The sequence below is a fragment of the Marmota monax genome, unplaced genomic scaffold (genome assembly GCF_021218885.2).
Source record: "Marmota monax isolate L192 unplaced genomic scaffold, Marmota_monax_Labrador192_F-V1.1 WCK01_AAM20220418_F8-fsc00017, whole genome shotgun sequence".
NCBI classification, from domain to species: domain Eukaryota; kingdom Metazoa; phylum Chordata; class Mammalia; order Rodentia; family Sciuridae; genus Marmota; species Marmota monax.
In genome coordinates this window covers 24,312,438-24,332,160 of record NW_026695241.1, presented here as the reverse complement: position 1 = coordinate 24,332,160, position 19,723 = coordinate 24,312,438, and the positions used below count along the sequence as shown (strand labels likewise).

The 19,723-nt window shown below is 40.6% G+C and overlaps 2 protein-coding genes and 1 pseudogene across 6 annotated transcripts; all 3 read right to left on the bottom strand.

Annotated features, from left to right (window-relative positions):
• Positions 1-548: 548 nt before the first annotated feature.
• On the bottom strand, positions 549-2,872 carry LOC124090347 (mitochondrial nicotinamide adenine dinucleotide transporter SLC25A51-like; annotated as a pseudogene).
• Positions 549-19,512, bottom strand: LOC124090348 (ribonuclease 4). Of its 5 annotated transcripts, none has more exons than XM_046441003.2 (2): positions 19,398-19,512; positions 549-4,875 (listed from the first exon to the last, which is right to left on the bottom strand). In XM_046441003.2, the coding sequence occupies exon 2, from the start codon at positions 4,856-4,858 to the stop codon at positions 4,418-4,420; it is 441 nt and encodes a 146-aa protein (XP_046296959.1). In that variant the 5' UTR covers positions 4,859-4,875; positions 19,398-19,512; the 3' UTR covers positions 549-4,417. The 5 variants fall into 5 exon arrangements, with proteins under 5 accessions (XP_046296959.1, XP_046296960.1, XP_046296957.1 ...); XM_046441004.2 differs by having other exon boundaries at positions 19,349-19,481; XM_046441001.2 differs by lacking the exon at positions 19,398-19,512 and adding an exon at positions 12,469-12,599.
• Ang (angiogenin) lies at positions 6,777-7,393 on the bottom strand. The gene has a single exon (XM_046441009.2). It carries the CDS (start codon positions 7,391-7,393, stop codon positions 6,953-6,955), a length of 441 nt encoding a protein of 146 aa, XP_046296965.1. The 3' UTR covers positions 6,777-6,952.
• Positions 19,513-19,723: the final 211 nt, after the last annotated feature.

Here is a 19,723-nt window from a genome sequence, read left to right as displayed (position 1 = left end):
TGTTGTGGGTTTAATGCAGGTTAGTACCTAGGAAGTCTTTTGTCCCTGGCAGTGAGTTAAGAACCATTTTAAAAAATGTTATAGAGGGTAAGGGGGAAAGAATCCGGCCAATTCTCGAATGTCTGATCTTTAGCTGAATGAAATTAGCTGAATCAAAGCAGAATGAACTTGGTTATGAAGTAAAGGAATCCACCTATAAAGTAGGAACACTATCTGTCCTGTATATATTCCGACTGCTTGTAGGCATGGTGTGGCCCCTATACTGTCCTGGCCTGCCACTACCGAGGAGTACCCAAGTAATAAAATGTCCAAACCCACTCTGTTGAGTCCAAATTCTTTCTCTTGGATCAGCAAACAGTACACTGAGTCTTTGCATCCTTATCGTTGAAGAGGTTCCTTGATGGGTACTACACTTGATTTCCATGGGTCACCTCTTTTTCCAGGGTGATTTTCCTTTGGATTTGACTTCTCTGACATCAGTTTATGCTAATCTAAAAAAAAAAGAAAGAAAAGAAAGGAAGGAAGGAAGAAAGAAGAAACATAGGACCTCTGGAACAAAATATTTTATTTACTATTAGTAAAGTTTTTCAACTTGGGGTATACAGACTAAGAAAATCCTAGGCACACACAAGTAATTGGAACAAAGGGGGAGTTTTTAAAGACAAAGAAATCAGGTAAACAGCTTCAAAACTTAGGTAATTGGTCTCAGGAATTCATTGCTGAAGTTGGCATTATTGTTTTGGCAGAAATAGCCATTGCTAGGCATCAGTCTTGGCTTATCTGAAATACTATGGCTAGAGGAAATTGCTGAGATAAGCTGGTTACAAAGTATCAAGGTAATTTAGAAATGCACTCAAGAGAGCTTTATGGGTATTCCCAACTCCTTTGGGTTAGAACTTTGACATAAATTACTCCATTTTGTATTATTAACTTCCATTAGCCAGGTGGAAGAGATGAACAGAGCAAGGGATGGAGATCTAGAAGTTCCATGCCTTCTTAGGATGTGCCTCCCTCCCAGTACCTAGCCACTTGGGAGCTGTTCAAATTGCATTGTCTGTGAGTTTTTATGGAGATTGTTTTCCTTGCCTGCCAACCATTATTGGAGGTCAATAGTTGAAGCTGAAAGTTTTACTCCATTATCACTTGTTCTTTCTGGTCACCAGCCCCATCTAGAGGCTATCTAGGGAACTTAATCTAAGTCAGATCATTAGCAAAAACTCAGATGATGAGAAGGGGCTCATTATTAACAAAATATTCCTAATTCAGAAATTCCAAAAGGTTTTTAAAATGAGGTTTGCTATGAATGACATTACAAAGGATACATATTAAAAGCTTCATAAGGTAAGGTATAGGGAAAGAGGCACAGAGCTTCCTTCCATGCCCTCCCCAGGCCTCCAGGAACCTGTACAGGTTCCAGCAATCTGGGAGTTCCCAAACCTTGTCCTTTTGAGCTTTTATGGAGACCCCATCACATATTTAATGCTAATAGACTGGATGGGGAAACCCAGCAAGTCCTGTCTACTCAGTTTGCTCCCAGTTTCCCTTCCTTCCTCCTGGACATGTAACAGGACCTTTCCCAAAGGGGGGGTCTTATAATATACTATCAGACAAAGTAGATTTCATGACAGAAATCAGGACAAACACAAAATATATTTCATTTTGCTCCACAGTTACCAACTCCCATGACAACATGGTCGGTGCCAAGGGCAGAATTCTCTGTCCTCACTCTTTTTTTTTTTTTGGACTGGGGATTAACCCCAGGGGTGCTTTACCACTGACCTACATCCCTAATCCTTTTTAATTTTTGAAACGGGATCTTACTAAGATGTTGAGGCTGGTCTTAAACTTAGCAATTCTCCTGCTTCAACTTCCTAAATTACTGGGATTATAGATGTGTGCCACTGTGCCTGGCTGTCCTTACTCATATATGGACAAACTGTTAGAGGAAAACCTTGCCCTCCATCTACCAACGTTCTATGGTCAAGGACCTATGAATCAACAGTAGACAGATCAATAGGAGGAAAGGAAACTGGTTCTGTTCATAACTTGTGGGAGGGCTAGGATGAAGGGTTAAGTTAGATTTTTTTCTTCTTCCTTCTTCTCCTCCTTCCCCTCCTCCTTACCCTCTACCTCTTCTTCTTTTTAAGTTTCCTACTGAAACCTTTTATTGTTTTGTTCTTGTTGCTGAAGCTTAAAGAAAGTAGCTTTGCCCAAAATTCCTGAGACGTGGACTTAATGACACCAACTTGAATTTGAGTCAATTAGGAACAAGACCAAACTGCATTTCTAGGTCTGTTTAGTTGATAAATGGAACTTCACCAATGACTTTTTTCATATAACCTTCAACAAGAACTCGTAAGTGGCATTGATTATGCGCCAAGAGATAAGGGACCCATGGTCATTCAGGTGGACACCTCTGAAAAGATTTGTCTGTCTCCTGTCCTATTCTACTCTGATTTGTTTTTAAAACCTTGAGGAAAGGTTGAAATTTTTCACCAATCTGAGATTGTATAAGAATTTTTACAACATTAATTGAGGGGAAAAAATATCCCCAAACCAAGAATCCCACCATGGCACCCAACAGACCTCCACAGATAAGGTCATTGACTAAAAGAGCATCATGAATCACTGCAGTAGGGAGATGCTCCTTAATGGAACTTTGAAGTCCAAAGAAAAGGACTTTGCTGAATCCATTATGGAAATGAATAGGCACCAAACTTCAGTAATACTCTCCAATTCCATGGCATTTCAGTGACTGGAAAGCCTGATAAGTGTTTGTGAATTTGTCATGATGCTTGTGATCTTGAAGCAATGTCTGAACTCTGCAATGGAGTGAAATGGCTTCTGTTGTCCCTGCAAGTACTGTTGCCATACCACCAAGCCCCTCCACAGGTTTCAAACACTGGGGCACTGACGTGCTTTTAGAGAGAGGAAGTGCTCTCTGGGAAAGCAAATGGACTTTTAGAGAGTATAAATGAAAGGTTCAGGTAAGGTTTATTTGTACAATTGTCTTGGAATACCTCCATGCCTGGAGATACCCATGGAGGGAAGTTAATGCTGGCTGTATTTTCAGGAAGCTATGCATTAATCAGATAAGGGGAGTTCAAATAAAATTTCTTTCTGTATCTTCTGTTATTTAAATATTTTCAATTTATTCTCCCCTCCCCACACACTTCCCTCCTTGCAGGTAGCATCTTCATATATCTCTGCTCTCCAATTTATTTCTGAATCTCCAAAGGGTGAGGGAATGGGTGTGAGACTTGTTTTTGAGATGAATCACTTCTTCTGAAATAAACAAAATAAAGGTTTCTGTGCTGTGGTCATGGATCTGATGTGCATTCTGGCCAGAATATATGAGGATATTCAGGTATATATATGGAAGACCAGAACTTAGAGTATAGGAGAAAAATTAATAAATAAAAATAATAAGTAAAAATTTAAAAAATCCCTTTAGATACTTGCAGATTAAGTCTTTTATTACAATTACAAGGGAAACATGAAAAATCTTTTAAACAGGAAGTCTTTTTTTTTTTTTCAGTTCTGAGAATTGAACCCGGGGATGCTCTACCACTGAGCTACATCCCCAGCCCTTTTTAGTTTTTATTTTGAGATGGGGGTCTCACTAAGTTATCCAGGCTGGCCTTCAACTTGTGATCTTCCAGCCTCAGGCTCCTAGGTAGGTAGGATTACAGGCCTGTTCCACTATGCCTGACTTTAAAAGTAAGTTAATCTTAATGATCTAGTACATTTTTAATACCGTAACATCTTAGGATGAATCAAAAGTTTGGGAAGAAAAAGAGAAATTTTCTAATACCATTCCTTGATATAATCAGACACAAACATAACAATGTCAAATCACACACAGCTCTAATTTTACCAGTATGTTATTTCTAAACATTTAATGACTCCCCAAACAGCTGACTTTTGGGAATAATAAAAAGCAGACACTTTCAAAACACTCCTTGTAATGAACAGAAAAAGCCCCGAATGAGCCAATTCAACTGAAATTTTGTCTCAGATTTTCCACTAACTTAATGGTCTTCAGTAAATTCCCTTAACAGCATTGTCAGCATCAAAGAGGTACAAGGGGTATGAAAATGAGATAACTGAGAACAAAGTACTTTAAAATGCTTGAAATGTGATATAAATACACATAATGACTCAATTCCAGAGTATAGGATCTGAAACGGCTAAGTTGACTTGTCTTTCATAAAGAAGCTTATAATAGAAAAGCCTGGACTCACCATAGTTTGTCTCCATTTCTATTGGATACTTAATAAAATGGGTTACATAGAGGGAAAGTGTAAGTAATGAGCAGAGGAGACAGAGTCCAAAACAATTTAAATGCATTACTCATTGCTATTCTTGGAGTAAATCAGAGGCCAATCACTGGCTATATAGCACCCAAGGATGGCATTTATCTGTCAAAGTGCACAGGCACCTCTGGGTCACCTTCACAAGCAACTACCACCCGCCTAATGCTTGCCTTAGCCCGATATTTGCAGTTGGAGGTCCTGGAACTTCCTGTCTCCTTGCAGTCTGTGACCTTCACTACACCCTCATGACAGTTCATCTTGCCGTTCTTGCACTGGATATTTTCAGTGCTACAGATGCTGCGAATACTCCAGATGTCTTCATGGATGAAGGTGTTGAAGCTCTTGCACCGATGTAAAGTCATCTTCCGTCTTTGCATCATCAAGTTGCAGTAGTTATCATTGCCACCTGTCTCCTGAGGGTCCACGTGTTGCCGCAGAAACCGCTGGTACATGCGATCCTGGCCATAGGAAGGCTGCACCAGCTGTAGCCCTAGCAGGGTGAGCAAGAGCAGAAGCAATGAATGGGTCCTCTGCAGAGCCATCACCGCCTTAGTGGTGCCTAGAGAAAGCAAGAGGCAGGAGAAGGGACAGTGAGAACTGGGTTCTGGAGAGAGGGGTTGAGAATGACACGTTGACATTTCCTTGACACCACAGTCTCGTCTTTCCCCTTCTTTTATGTACCATCTCCCCACTCTTTTCTGCTCCCAACTTTTCCCACCCTCATTTTCCCACGAGTGAACAATTTTCCAACACGGCACTTCTCTAAATGCAAAACTCTCTTTTCCAGAAAGAAGCTGGCGTAGCCAGTACAGTGAATCAGAACAGGACTTGCTGGGTGGCTGTCCAAGCCTGTGTGGTCCAGGTACAAAAAGAGGAAATGCAAATCTACACAGAACTGGAATTGTCTGTCTTGTGATATAATTACTTGGTATGGGGAATGTTTGATTTACTGGACGCTCCAACAGTTTAGACAAACTCAGGTCAAAGAAAGTTTATGCACCAATTTGAATAGCTTACATCTAGGAATTGAGGGAGGTAGAGAAAAGAGAATAGAGTAAAACTTCAGACTAGCCTTTGCTCTCATATGACTATTCTCCAAGTGGAATAAAATCAGGTCCTTTGGAAATCATATGTGTATATACATACATACATATGATTTCATACATGTATGTATGTGTGTGTGTGTGTGTGTGTTTTAAATTAGGATATTAAAGACATGCTCAGAATTGCTTCTCTCCCTTGAGGTTTCAGGGATGGAGGTGTAAATCACTTGACAACTCTGACTAGACCAATACTGCCATCTGGCAGTCGCTCCTAGAATTGACTTGAACTGTGATGCTGGTCTGAGTTGATTCTACTGGTGGCAATGGGGATGTTGGGGAGGAATCAGCTCTGATTTGAAAGGAAGTGAGCAATCTGAAGCAGCAAAGATAGTTTTTTGAGAGTCAAACAGATGCATCTCTACCTGTGTAGTTCAAGGTCTGGCCCCAGCTGAACTCCTTGTTTCACATATACGGATTCCTGTCCCCTTTTTTTGGCAGTGCTGGGGATGGAACCCTGGGATTTGCACAAATAGGCTTAGATGAGTGCTCTACCACTGAAATATCCCCAGCCTTACTACTGTTCTTTCTTTTCAAAGATCCTGCTTCTTGAGGGCAGAGCCCACCATGAGAGTGACTGCGATGGCTTATGAGGGACTACTTCATTCCACCACTACTCCATCCTTTGATTTGGTGATAGTGACCACTACCAAACATAACTATTGTTCTTTTAAATGTCACCTCCTATTTCATAGTCACCTTTTGCCTTTGTACAGAATGACACAAACCTCTATATCCTATTCCTTTGATTACAGCTGAAGATTCAAGATAATTGTGTTGGAAAGAGAGGAAGTAAAGTGGTTCTGGGAAGAAGAGTGGCAGGAAGAGCTGACGCTTGATATACTCTACTTCCCAGACCAATGGAAACAAGCTTCTGAAGGTTCACTTGGTACTTGGGTTCTAACTTCAGCAGAACAGAGCCTCTTCCCATAACCATGTGATTTCCTGGAAAAGAGCCATTTGTGTGTGTGTGTGTGTGTGAGAGAGAGAGAGAGAGAGAGAGAGAGAGAGAGAGAAGAAAGAGAGAGGAAAAGGAAAGAGAGAGATAGAAAGCATAATTAATAATTGGTGTATTGGTAGTTGGTTTTAAACTTTCTTCCCAAGGTCTCATAATTGTGAAAGTAATGTTGGCTCATTACTTAAAAGAAAAAAAACAACAATTTTCATCTCTTGAAAATTCTTCTTATAACTGTAAGCCCTAGAGTTTTCCCAACTCTCTCTATAGATGAGCTTATCAACTTTACCCTCCCACAAAGGTAAAGTATACCTCCCCATTGACTGATGGGGAACTGGTGATAAAGAAAAAGATGTTTCTACTCCATTCTATCCTCTTTGGAAGCAGTGGAGTGATTCTTACTGGTTTCAGAGACATTTTTATTTATTAAACGTAGGTTGTAAAACACAAAAGATGCAGATGGCTTATTTTCTGGGCGCCTGGAAGTGAATACTGCTGTCACTATTCTGAAGTATAGAGGGGAAGCTCAGGAAAGGAAAGCAAAACCAGCTCAGGGCCAGTGGCCAGCAGTGGCCTGCTGGTCATAGATGGAAAAAGGACTCATCAAAGTGGACAGGTAAGCCATTTTCACAGGCAATAACGATGTGTCTGAACCCTGCTGTAGCCCGGTACCGGCATGGAGGCCGAGGGGACCCTCCTGCATGCTTGCAAGTGGTGACTTGGAAAGGAGACTTGCTTATTCTTAAGTTTTCTCCGTGAGGGTTTCCATTTCTATTTCCACAGATGGCCTTGATGTTGCCCTTGTTGCCATGAATAAAGGTGTTGGTGTCTTTGCAAGGTGAGGTCAGCTCTCGTCTCTCCATCATGCTTTCACAGTATCTGTCATTCCGTCCCTTTGGTTTGGCATCATAGTGCTGGGTCAGGAAGTGTTTGTACCTGGAGTTATCCTGAGCCAGGGTCGGTGGGGTCACAACCAGACCCAGCATGAAGACCAACAATAAAGGGCCTAGGCCCAGCACCATCGCTTCCAACAGAGGTTCCTGCCAACGGCAAAAGGAGGAGTGGTAGGGGCACATATCTTCATTCCAAATTAGGCTAAAAAGGACAGGTACTTTTCTCTCTGACAGGGCATCATGTCTCAGGCATCCTCAGTCACCTAATTACAGCTTTTCTTTAGTCTTCCTCACTAAATTTACTACCTAGGGTTAATCCATTTCTTTGGAAAGTCTATTTAATAGTTTTCCTAATACAACTTCCAACCCCAGCCATTCTTCCTTATCTATTAGGATCACTGAGTGTTTGCCTTTCTATCAGTCACAGTGTTAACAAAAATCCATTCACACTCTTAATTTATTCATTTAATACCAAACATTACATAAGTCTCTACTGGGTCTGGGCACTGTGTAAGACCCTGGGACATTAAAGACCATTAAGATGAAGATCACTTGAGCCCAGGAGCTCCAGGCCAGCCTGGGTAAGATATAAGACCTTGCCTAAAACAGAGAAAGAAAAGACACACCAAATGCCAACCTAAATAGGAATGTGACAGCTCCAATTTGCTGAGATGAGACCACAATACTCGAGAGCTATGAAGGATGACTTTTAAGGGATCCTGAGCCCAGAAAAAGGTCACCTGAGTACTGCTTTAGATGGGTTCTTGGACATATATTTTAATCAATCATCTCTCTATGAGGAGAGCAGTGGAGAGTGGTGTCACCTAGAGGTGAAAAGAGGCAGTTCCACTTCTCTAAGAAGTCTGTGGTTCATGGCCTAAGGCAGAATTGTTTCATACTCTAAAGAAAGAATAGGGAGGAATATGGAAGAAGCCATGCTATGCTTGGAAGTGAGTCTGAGGTTAATTCCCACAGAGCAGAAAAGGCAATTCAAGTTTATTCTGAGGGGCTTCTCACACTGGGGGAATTTGAATTATTCTAGAGAATATTTTCTAGTTCCCTCTGCATATATACATAAATTGTCCCACAATTGGCAAATGATGTTGCCATGTGGTAAAAAAACTAAACAAAAATTCCTAAGATCTTTTCATAAAGTCAAAGGACTTGCAATTGGCTATAATGTTTTCTCAACATCATTCTGAAAAGAAAAAGAGAAGAAGATCCCTGCCACCATCTGTCAAGAGCTATCAGCCTTGAACTGTAGAATTCACACACCATTGTATATGTGGGTGTGTGTGTGGGTATGTGTGTGACTCAAACACAGCTACAGGATAAACTCCCTCTTGGAGCATGACTTTAATTCAATGACAGATCATTGAAAATAGAATTAAATGTGGATTATAACAAAATAGAAAACAGACACTTACAAACTTCTGAGATTTTATTTCTTACAAAATTTGAATTTTTGAGAATTAAAAGGTATTTGGCATTTGTAAAAGGTATTTTTCTGATGTTGTTATTTTGTTTTGCTTTTTGAGGTGGGGTCTTGCTCTGTTGCCCAGATTGGTCCCAAATTTTTGGGCTCAAGTGATCCTCCCACATCAGCCTCCTAAGTAGCTAGGACCAGAGGTGTGTGTCATTATGCCCAGCGTGCAGCAAGTAGTTTCTGACAGTAACCTTAGTTCTTGGAAGAAAGTGTGGTGGTGCATGCCTGTAATCCCAGTAGCTCTGGAGACTGAGGCAGGAGGATTGTAAGTTCAAAATCAGCCTCAGAAACTTAGCAAGGCCCTAAGCAACTTAGTGAGACCCTGTCTCAAAATAAAAGAAAAAAGAACTGTGTATGCAGCTCAGTGGTTAAGCACATACCCCTGGGTTTAATCTCTGGTACCAAAAACAAACAAACAAACAAAAAAAACACCCACAAAACCCAAACCATTCTGAGCCTTTAAAAAAACACCACAGATCTATACCATCTCATATCAAATATCTATAAATGCTGCTATTTTTATTATTAGTTTTGGATAAATAAATAAAAATGGCTTTTCACTGTAAAATTTTAACTGAGTTTTAGAACTTTTATTTTTAAGTAATTTGTCTACCAATAACTCATTTAATTTATGATTGAAAGCAAGCTGTCTTTCTAAGAAGCATTGATCCTCCTTGTCTGTTTCATGGTAACTGTAGACATTGTTGAAGAATGCCAAGTTAGACACCAAGGAATCTTTTAATCATTTCACAGTACGGAAATAAATTGCAGTTTAAAAAGTTTCCATTAAGCAAGAGACTACAATTTGTAAGAGAATCAAGTAAGAGTGTGTTCTGGAATTTACCAAGAATGTGGCAATGATTGCAAAAGTGACAGCCATCCCTAAAATAATAACAAGTATTCACACATGGCTGGGGTACCTTGCTACCTGTGTGACAAGTTCTTCACATTTATACTGTGCTTTTCAGTCTCCTGGGTGTGTTTTCTCTTTCTGTTTTTTTTTTTTTTTTCAATCTTATCCCTTTCACTGATTTGTAATCAATTAAATATATTGCCGTATATTGGACAAATATTGACTTCAAACGTCACAGGCAACTATAAAATCTCAAGTTCTCAAGATTGGAGAGGAACATAGAAGTCACATAGTCAACATCCCTCTGGTACCAGAATCCCTGAGTTCAAAAATTAGGAAGCAGAACAAGGGCAGATAGTACTCAAAAGAGCCATGTTAGTAATATCTTCCCTCAAGTAGAAGGACAGTTGGTCCTTAGAGGTGCCAATATACAGGTTATGGGTATATTAATGTTCACAGAAGGGAGTCTGAGCTGGCAACCCTGCTGAGTTTCTGTCCAAACTTTCTATGCTCTAGATATTAAGACCAAGAAGACCTTTACCCATTCAGAAGAATGAAATTATTTGCTGGTAAATGGATGGAACTGTAGAATATTATGCTAAGTGAAATAAGCCAGTGTCCCAAAGACAGAATGTTCTCTCTAATATGTGGATGCTAACCCACAACAAGGGTCTTGGGGAGGGGAAGAATAAAAGTCCTTTGGATGAGACAAAGGGGAACGAAGGGAAGGGAATACGAAGTATGGTAGAATGAATTAGACATAAATTTCCTTGTATTTGAACACAGGACCAAGGTAACTCTGCATCATGTACAACCACAAGAATAGAATCCTAATTAGAATGTTATACTTCATGATGTATAATATACCAAAATACATTCTATTGTCATGTACATAGAAAAAGAATGAAGAAGAAGGAGGAGGAGGAGATGAAGAAGAAGGAGGAGGGGGAGGAGAAGGAGGAGAAGGAGGAGGAGGAGGAGGAGGAGGAGGAGGAGGAGGAGGAGGAAGAGGAAGAAGAAAATGATAATCTGACCATAAGGGTATCACAAAATAGATTTACCTGTTGTCAGGTTTTATGGGTGCTCTTTCCAAGCATGCTATTACTCATGTGATCTTGAACAAACATTAGACTATTTACTTGTCAGTGTTTCCTACTGGTGTATAATCTACAGGAGGGCAGGGCCCACATTATTTACCTTGAATCCTGTGCTTGCCTCAAATAGAGAGTCAATATTGTCTAAATGACTGATTTCATTTTCCTCTTCAGGCATAGGTTTTTTTCACTTATAAAACAAGAGTTGCTAACTCTAAAGTCAGAAAGTCCATGGTTCTAGGTATAACAGAGTCTTTATCTGTATCAGTAGCATAAGTCCAATGGCAATGGAATTGTAGAGACAGATTTATGTAAGTTTGGTTGGTGGCATAAGGCACCAGCTAGCAGAGGAGGAGGAGGAGGAAGAGGAAGAAGAAAATGATAATCTGACCATAAGGGTATCCGAAACTGGTAATAGGGTGATCTGTAATCCTGTCTTACTGAGATGCATCATCTCTTAAAGCTAGGTGTGTAAGTCAAGTCCACATATCGTCTTTAGTTAAGGCATTAGACTGATACTATAGGAGGGCTTTACCTCCTAAAACACAGGTTACTCTTTGGAGTTTGAAAGCCCTCAGGTCTTAATATGGCAAGGGGGAGGGGTAACGTTGTTTCCAATTTGCAGAATTCGTAAACTCATTTTGTAATTCGGACTGTTCAGTTTTATTGTAATCTTGACTCCCTAAAACACATAGAAACCAAATCCCAATCAGCACACACCACAACCAGTGATATTTACAATCTGCCTCCTCACATATTCAACCTCCTTATTTACATATTCAACCCCAAATTTCCCAAGACCAGGCAAAATGGAATTGGGAGAAAACAAGTAAGAGCCAGATTATCTGTGAGGTAGAAATGAATCCACCTAGGCCAAGGATCTGAATGTATTTTGGTGTATTATACATACAGAGCTTTACTCAGATACACATCTATACCCAAACATGGAACTGTCAGTTGACTTTTTATCAGTGGAATATGTCCCAGTGTTCTTCAGACTCCTTTATCTTTTATCTCAAACTAATCCCTAAGTCTTCATAACAATTAATATCCCCATCCTTTTCTCAAAGGTAATGTTTTGTATCCAAGGGATGTACCAACCTTTAGGTACTAGCGAGTTAACATGACAGTTTATGACAGAGTAATTATGGTTATCATTTTCATAAATGTAGTCTGGCCCTTTTATACATTCTAGGGCAATATCTTCCTGAGGGAAACAATAACACTAAATGCATATTCCTCCAATTATCTCTCTTGTTTCTTCCCTTCAACTGGCCAGTGTACCTTCTTTTGATCCCAAACAAAGTGTTCCACTTTGTTTTTAAAGAGCTTCCAAAACTTTTCTAAGTAAAGAAATCTGTCGGGATGTTAGAAGGAAACAGTGCTGAAAGCATACTTTCTGTATCTCTCCCTAAACCACATATAATGCTTATAATGGGGGCAGGAGCAGAAGTATTTCAGATGCCCTTTAGCAAATGGCTTTCCAGATATCTGGGGATTTTATTACAATTTAGGAATGGCCTTAAACCTCCACTTGCTCCTAATCCCACTAATTTCCTATTATACACATACAGGTTATCCCAAAAGAAAACTGTTAACATTTTAAATTTGAGAGTCTGAGAGTCTTTTTTTTTTTCTTTTTATCTCATCAACTTGGTCCCAGAGATCTTAAAAAGGGATAAAGCATTTCATTGAAATGGATGAATGACTAGAAATAGTATATAGATATAAAGAAATTTAACAATAGATTACCCAGGAGGAAGAATCTTACAAAAATCTGGCAGTTTCCCTCCAACTAGAGATGGATCTGGCTGTTCTTCCTGGAGATGAGTTCCAGCTGTGTGAACGTAGAGGTCCCTCCTGGCTCTGATTATATAGTGTTCACATGAAGGGGTGGGAGAACTGACCTAAGGTCCCAAATCCTGGCAGAGACAAGCAAACCAAGGACCCTGCTCTTAGACAAACGAGGAGAGTCATTCACCTTTTCCCTGGGCATGACTGGGTCAAATATTAACCCACCTGAATGGACTGGAAAACTGTCCTGGGGGAAAAGTTTGATAAACATGGCCTTTCATCCCAAAGCTGCCTCTTTCTGATGTCCATGGTTCTTATTCTTGCCCACAACAGAACTGAGGTTTCATTGTTCACACACAGTTATCTGGATCTTTAAGACATTATATTTGACCTGATGAGCCAACTCCAAGAACTGCCTTGGAAGAATTCTATAGAGTAAGTTATGGTCTTCCTGTGGTTGCTTTTCTACTGTACTTTCTGTGTATCTATAGAATTTGGTTTCATGAAAGGATGCTAAGAAGGTTATACCAGAAATTTCATGGAACCAGAAAAACACTTTTAGTGAAGGTTATGTGACAGCTATTAATACCCTGCCTCCTACCTCAGCCTCCCAGATACTACCCCCAGAAATAACCTTGCTGTATTTCTTAGGCTTCTCCTTCCTTTTTAAATTTTTTTTTGTAATTTGTTCTAATTAGTTATATATGACAGCAGAATACATTGATGCACTTTAATATATCATACATAAATGGTAAAGGCTTCACCTTCCTTTTATCTTTACCTGTGCACAAAATACTAACTCTGAGCACTCCAGCTTCTGTTCCTTGACAAACAGTTGCAAAATTGATTATCTCCACCACTGATACAACTTTGCTCTTTCAGACACTCACAAAGCAGCATCACTGCTTATATAGGAACATGGGCCTCAGTCACCAGTATCACTTTCTACATCCTATAGTTTCAAATATTAAGCAAAAGTGGGATGCCCAAAATTTCCAAACTCCCAGTACTCACCTAAATTTGTGCTGCATCTAGAACACTGTCATCCTGTTTTAAATCCTCAACACTCTGTTGTCATCCCCACACCAAGTGTTCAATCTGCCCATGTTTGAGAAAATGACAACTCAAGACAGGCTGGCTGCCAGTAAAGCAACTGCACTTGAAATCATTATAGTAATTATAATAATCAGTGTTACCCTTTATTTTGTGAAGCTCTCATATACATGACTACATTTAACCCTCTGGGCTGTGTGAGGTAGGTACTACATAAGTCTCTTTTGCTTATTAGAAACTCCAAGATCAAACAGCAGATGAATGGTGGAGTCAGACTTCAAGCCCTTAAACTGAAGAGAGAAAATCTACTTGTTTTTCCAGACTCCGCTCAGCAATGCCTCCTCTGAGTCCCAGCTAGTTCTTGTCAATCCCCATCCAATCCCCTGAGGAGCTGCCCACTTCTTTCTTTGTGGAGTCATGACATCCAGTACATACCTGCAACCAGGCAAGCATTTGGCAGAGGTCCCAAGATGACAGCACTGAGTTAACCTCAGATATGTGCTAGTTTGTCTGAAAAGCAGGTGAGTCAGCCTGAAGGAAGTCTGTTTGTGTAAGGATCTGTAATGCCTCCAGAAAGGATTCATCCTAACAGAAGAACATGATGAGGGGTAGAAGAAAGATACATAGGCCATACAGCAGTGTGGGGAATACACTCTGTGTCATTTACATTCCCTTCTGACTCAGTTTTCTGAGTCCTAGGGAGAAGACCCTGCAATAGAAATATAAATAAAGGAGTGAGGAGAGTTGTTGTTTAGTAGTAGAGTGCTCACCTAGCATATGTGAGGCCCTGGGTACAATCTCCATACCACACACACAACTTAAATAAAAATAAGTTTTGTTTCATAAAATCTATCTTTCTCTCTTTGGTACTGGGAATTGAACCACACCTAGCTATTTCATGAAATCTCTCTAAAACTCAGAGAGTCAATAGCAAAGCAGTGTAATTAAGTCCACAATCCCAGTGATTCAGGAAGCTCAGGCAGGAAGATCACAAGTTTGAGGCCAGCCTCAGCAATTTATCAGGACCATAAGCAACTTAACAAGGCTCATTCTCAAAATAAAACATAAAAAGGGCTGGGGATGTAGTTCAGTGGCAAAGCACCCCTTGATTCAATCCCCACTCTCAAAAAAAAAGGAAGAAATTCACTGTGATTGTTGTATGCTTACCTTGTAATCTTGTATCTAGGGGAAAACCTAATATTCACTTCAATTGATTGTCAATTTATACATTTTGTTCCATCTTTCTATGTATAATCATATATAGATAACTAAAGCTGTACTTCTTCTCTTTGGGGGATTCACTACAGGAGTGAAGTAGGGGGCAGGAGCAAGGGCAAACTACCTTCCCCCACATGGGAATCATGTTGGGACACTTTTGAAGCAAGTCTGGACACAAGAACTGGAGCATTCATTCCATTTGCTCTACCAGAAAGGAAGAGGACACTGTGTATTGTCACCTTTAGTCACTCTCAGAAGCATGGGTCACTTTGTATGGCAGGAATAGACCTCTCGGAGGGAGCTGAAACAGGACAGGTAAAAACTCAGCCTTACTGTGTAGGTTAAAAGCGAATTTGCAGGCTGGGAACTTCAGAAAAAAAAAAGTGCACTGATTTGGAGTACTTATAATTGGATGGGACCAACCTGGTTTTACTTCAGGATAGGGTAACCAGGAAAATAGTCTGCTAACCATCACTCCTTTCTCTTGAAGGCTTACAAATGAGAGTGGCATGGTAGCAGTCACTAACTTAGGTAGTCCTGATTTCCAGACAGAGAAGGAAGGCTTTCAAGGGTCTCAGGAAGGCTCTGCTTCTAGCTTATTGCTCATTCCGAAATTCCCACTGAGTTCCCTTCATTTCTGAGGTATTGGTCCTGGCTCCAATGAGAAAAATCCCTAGGAGGGTAAAGTCTTTACATATCTGACAGTAATTTACACAACGTCAGGAATGTGCTTCAGATCCTTTGTTAAGAACAGTTTCTGGTAACTGGGGGAGCTTGATGATTTAAGGCAGAAGAAAAGTGGGTGGCAAGGCTCAGTCTCAAAATAAAACATAAAAAGGCCTGGGGGATGTAGTTCAGTGGCAAAGCACCCCTTGTATGGAAAAGGACCAGTTTTTCAGTTTTGTTGGAGCACAGACCTGCCTGAGCTTCACTATTGTCCTTGTCCCTGCATCCCCAGTCAAACCCTGAGCTAAAAGGAAAAGAGGTTGGGGGTAATGAGAAGAGGACTAAAGCAAACTGCCACATACTGCTTGCCCATACGACCTGATGCCTCAGAGGTCCTGGAGTCCTTGGAAAGGGAGGGGCTGGCATGCCTCTGACGTACCATCAAACACCAAAAGCCAAAGTTTGTTCTGCCAAGTGCCAAAGTTTAAAGCATTTCAGGAGCAAAGAGAAATAACAGGACATAGGAGCCCACAAGATGGGGCTTCAACTGGCATCCAACAGAGTGCCCAAATGCTCGGTTCCTTTTGTGGGCAAACACCATTTGCAAATGGTACCTATTTTAAATTAATCACACATTACCATTTAAAAGGACACTGGAGAGCTAAGTTCTAAAAAGTTATGGACCACTTGTTTGTTAGGGAGGAGAGATGCCAGACTGATTGCAACACCCCATTGCTTCAGCAGTCATCAGTAGAAGCAGCAGCCAACTCCCACAGCTGGAAACGACTTGATTGATATGTCCCTTCTCTGATAAATAGCCCAAGAACTAAGATAAGGTACTCTACCCTAACCCACAATTTGCACACACACACACACACACACACACACCCATACATGCCTCTGGCCTTGAAATACCAATTCAAGCACCATCTCACCAGAACAGAGCTGCCTCTACTTTTAGTCATGGGGTAGTGGGAAGGAGTAGCCTCAGGCCTCTGAATACAGTCAGGTCCCTTCTCTGCCGGACAACCCTGGAGGATTCACAACCTGCTCACATAGTTGATAATGCAAAAAGCCATTTCTTTACTTTTCAACTAGGCAGAAGGAGGTTACATTGAAAGAGAAAATAGGGTTGTTTGTTTTTTTAAAAACAAACACATCAGCCAGGCATGGTGGTGCATACCTGTAATCCCAGTGACTCTGGAGCCCAAGGCAGGAGGATGGCAAGTTCAAAGCCAGTCTCAGAAACTTAGCAAGGCCCTAAGTAACTTAGCAAAACCCTGTCTCAAAATTAAAAAAAATAAAAATAAAAAGGGATGAGGACTGGTTCAGTGGTAAAGTACCCTAGTACAAAAAAGAAAGTTTTGCTATTTCATTAAAATACATCTAGTACTTACTCATGTATGTTTCAAAATACAAGAAATTATAGTCTATGATTAACAAACATTATATCTTTGTCAGTAATTTTAATACATGCAAAGCATTGCTGATTTAAAAAAAATACTCATAAAAAAAATTTCTGTGGAGTATGGTGGTATATGCCTGTAATCCTAGTATCTCAGGAGGCTAAGGAAGGAAGATCACAGTTTTGCCTGGGCAATTTAGCAAGACACTCAGCAACTTAACTACTTGGGGATGTAGCTCAGTGGTAAAGTGTCCCTGGGTTCACATCCCAGAACCACATAAATATATATGAAATTTATATATAATAAATATATAAAATAAGTAAATTTAAAAATGAAAAACTGTTCTGACAACTTGAACTTAAGTTATTCCATTTTTCTGGATTTTTTTTCCTATGTCTCTCTCCCCAGCCAGTTGTGTCCTCACATGTAGACACAAGAAGCATGAAATTTTCCTTCCAAAGATTCTAGTGTTTATGTACTTTCCTCCTTTATACAGAGTATACATGTGTGATTCTGTCCTTTAGGAGTAATTACAAAATTAGATGATGGAAGGAATGATTTACATGTACTCTAAATTCTGTTATAACAGTAACATTTATAGCAATAAACACAACACTTATTCAGTAACAGAGGTAATAGTTAAAGGAGGAAACACATGAAAAGAAGGGTCATAGCTCCAGGAAACAGGGACACTGTTGACTGAAGGTGAATGGGAACAAAGTCCTGGGACATATCTATATCTCAAAAGACAAAAATTAAACATTCACTTTTCAACAAACTTTGGGCTTTGTGCCTGCCTATTCCCTCTTTCCCAGGCATTCTTCTGAACAGCTGTTTACAGAGACTTTTCTTGGCTCAAATACAGATTAAACTAAAAATATTAAAACAGGTTGCACCCTTGTGCATTGGTCCTCTTATTAATCCACCTACTTTAATTTGAGTCACAGGCAAATGCTTCCAATGATAACTCAAGAAACCTCTTACTCTTATCTGCTTATGAACCTGCCATTTGCTTTCTAACTAGAGCCAAGGCCATTCCTCTTTTCCTTGAATAATTTTCCCCCTAATTCATCTCCATTTTATTAAGTACCTTCTTTTATCTAAGAGTTATATTACTATGCATCACTACCCCACACAGTGGGGGAATAAGAGAGGGAGGGACCCTGAGGAACTAAAGAGGATTTTATCTCTCATTGGTTTCTTCCTCCCTAGTAAGATGCATTTTACTGATGATGAAACTGAGAATCGGAGATATTAGTTGCCCAATAACTTATGATGCTCCTGGGAATAGAAGCTTTCCAATGTACCACATAACTTTTAGATGCCATTTGAGTAATTTCTGAAAAATCAAAATCAAAGTTTTTGTTTTGTTTTGGTACCAGGGATTGAACCCATGAGGGTTTACATCCCCAGCCTGTATTTTTAATTTTTTTTTATTTTTTAAGTTGCTGAGGCTGTCTTTGAACTTGTGATCCTTGTGCTTCATCCTCTTGAGTCCCTGGGATTACATGTTTGGCCACCAGGCCCAGCTAATCAAAGTTAATTTTAAAGCTGATACTGAATGAGTCTTTTAAAGGAAGCCTATATTGAATATTTCCATATGTTCCAAAAATATTTATTCCCCATTTTATCTGCAAAAGAATTGCTGGAATTAAAGTCGCTGTGACAAAATTACCCTTCAGCATTAACGACCTAGCTGTGTGGTTAAGCAGATTTTTGAATACTGGAGACTGCTTCTGAAAAGTTGGCTTGGCTCCTTCGAAATTTCCCAGCTCTGGGAATGTTACTGAAATGGTTTTTTACTGCCCTTTCTAAAAGAAAGATGTTCTGAGTTACCAATGTTATGTTCCCATTTGATGTGTTGTCTCAGAGAAGGAGAACTAGAAACCAGTAAGAAAGCTTAGAGAAGAGGCTGTTGGCAAAGGTTTCCAAGAATTTCATAACACTGGCTAAGGGTGTGGTAAGGGTGGGAGACAGAAAACAGAAAACGGAAACACCCGTCTCCAAAAGTTAGTATGTGGGCAAAAATTGGACAAGGCCTGCTTCACAAATCTGATGATCACCCTGGGCACCTGGCAAAGTTTTGCTCGTTTTGATCAACCGTAGACTTCCCCCCAGGCCTCTCCTCACTTTGCAAATTCTGTGGTCCCTTCTGAGCCTGGATTCAGGACTTTGGGGCATTCGCGCTGGCATCTCTGCCTAGCTGAGTAAAGTAAAAATCGGGGAGGGAACAAAATATTGCTTACTCCTGCAAAAAAAAAAAAAAAAAAAAAAAAAAAAAAAAAAAAAAAACCTTTAGTTTCCTTCCCCTCTCCTCAATTCCTCAGTCCGGTCCTCCAGCGCCTCTCTGATGAGTCCCACACCGCCTCTGCCAAGAAGGGATTCCCACGGCCAAATCGCTCCTGGCAAAGCTACCAAGAAGCGGGAAGAGGAGCAGGAGTGCGAACCCAACCTCGGCCACGGAACTAGGTGGCAGAAACGTCAGAACAGTGGAAAGAAGATTTTGTTTCTCACCCGCTTCTTCCTCCCTAGTAAGATGATGGAGAGCTGGTAGAAAACGTACGGATGTGCTTTTAAACCTCGGTGGAGATCTGCGGTGTGAGCGCGCGCCTGCGTGTGCGCACCGGTCCGGATAGGGTGCAGAGCAGAGGGTCCGCGTTCTAGTTTCGACGTGGCTTGGGACCCGGCGGGATTTCGCAGAGGAGGCGCCTCCCGCCTGTATCCGCCTTCAGACGCCACAACCTCCGCCCCTGGGCAACTAGCCAATCCCCACCGGACAGAATGCAAGCCGGGGGGGACCCCGCCCCTCCGCTAGGTAGAACCTGAGGGGCAGCAGCAGGGAGGACACAGCCTCAGGGAAGATCAGACCAGAGCAGAACTTCCTCCCAA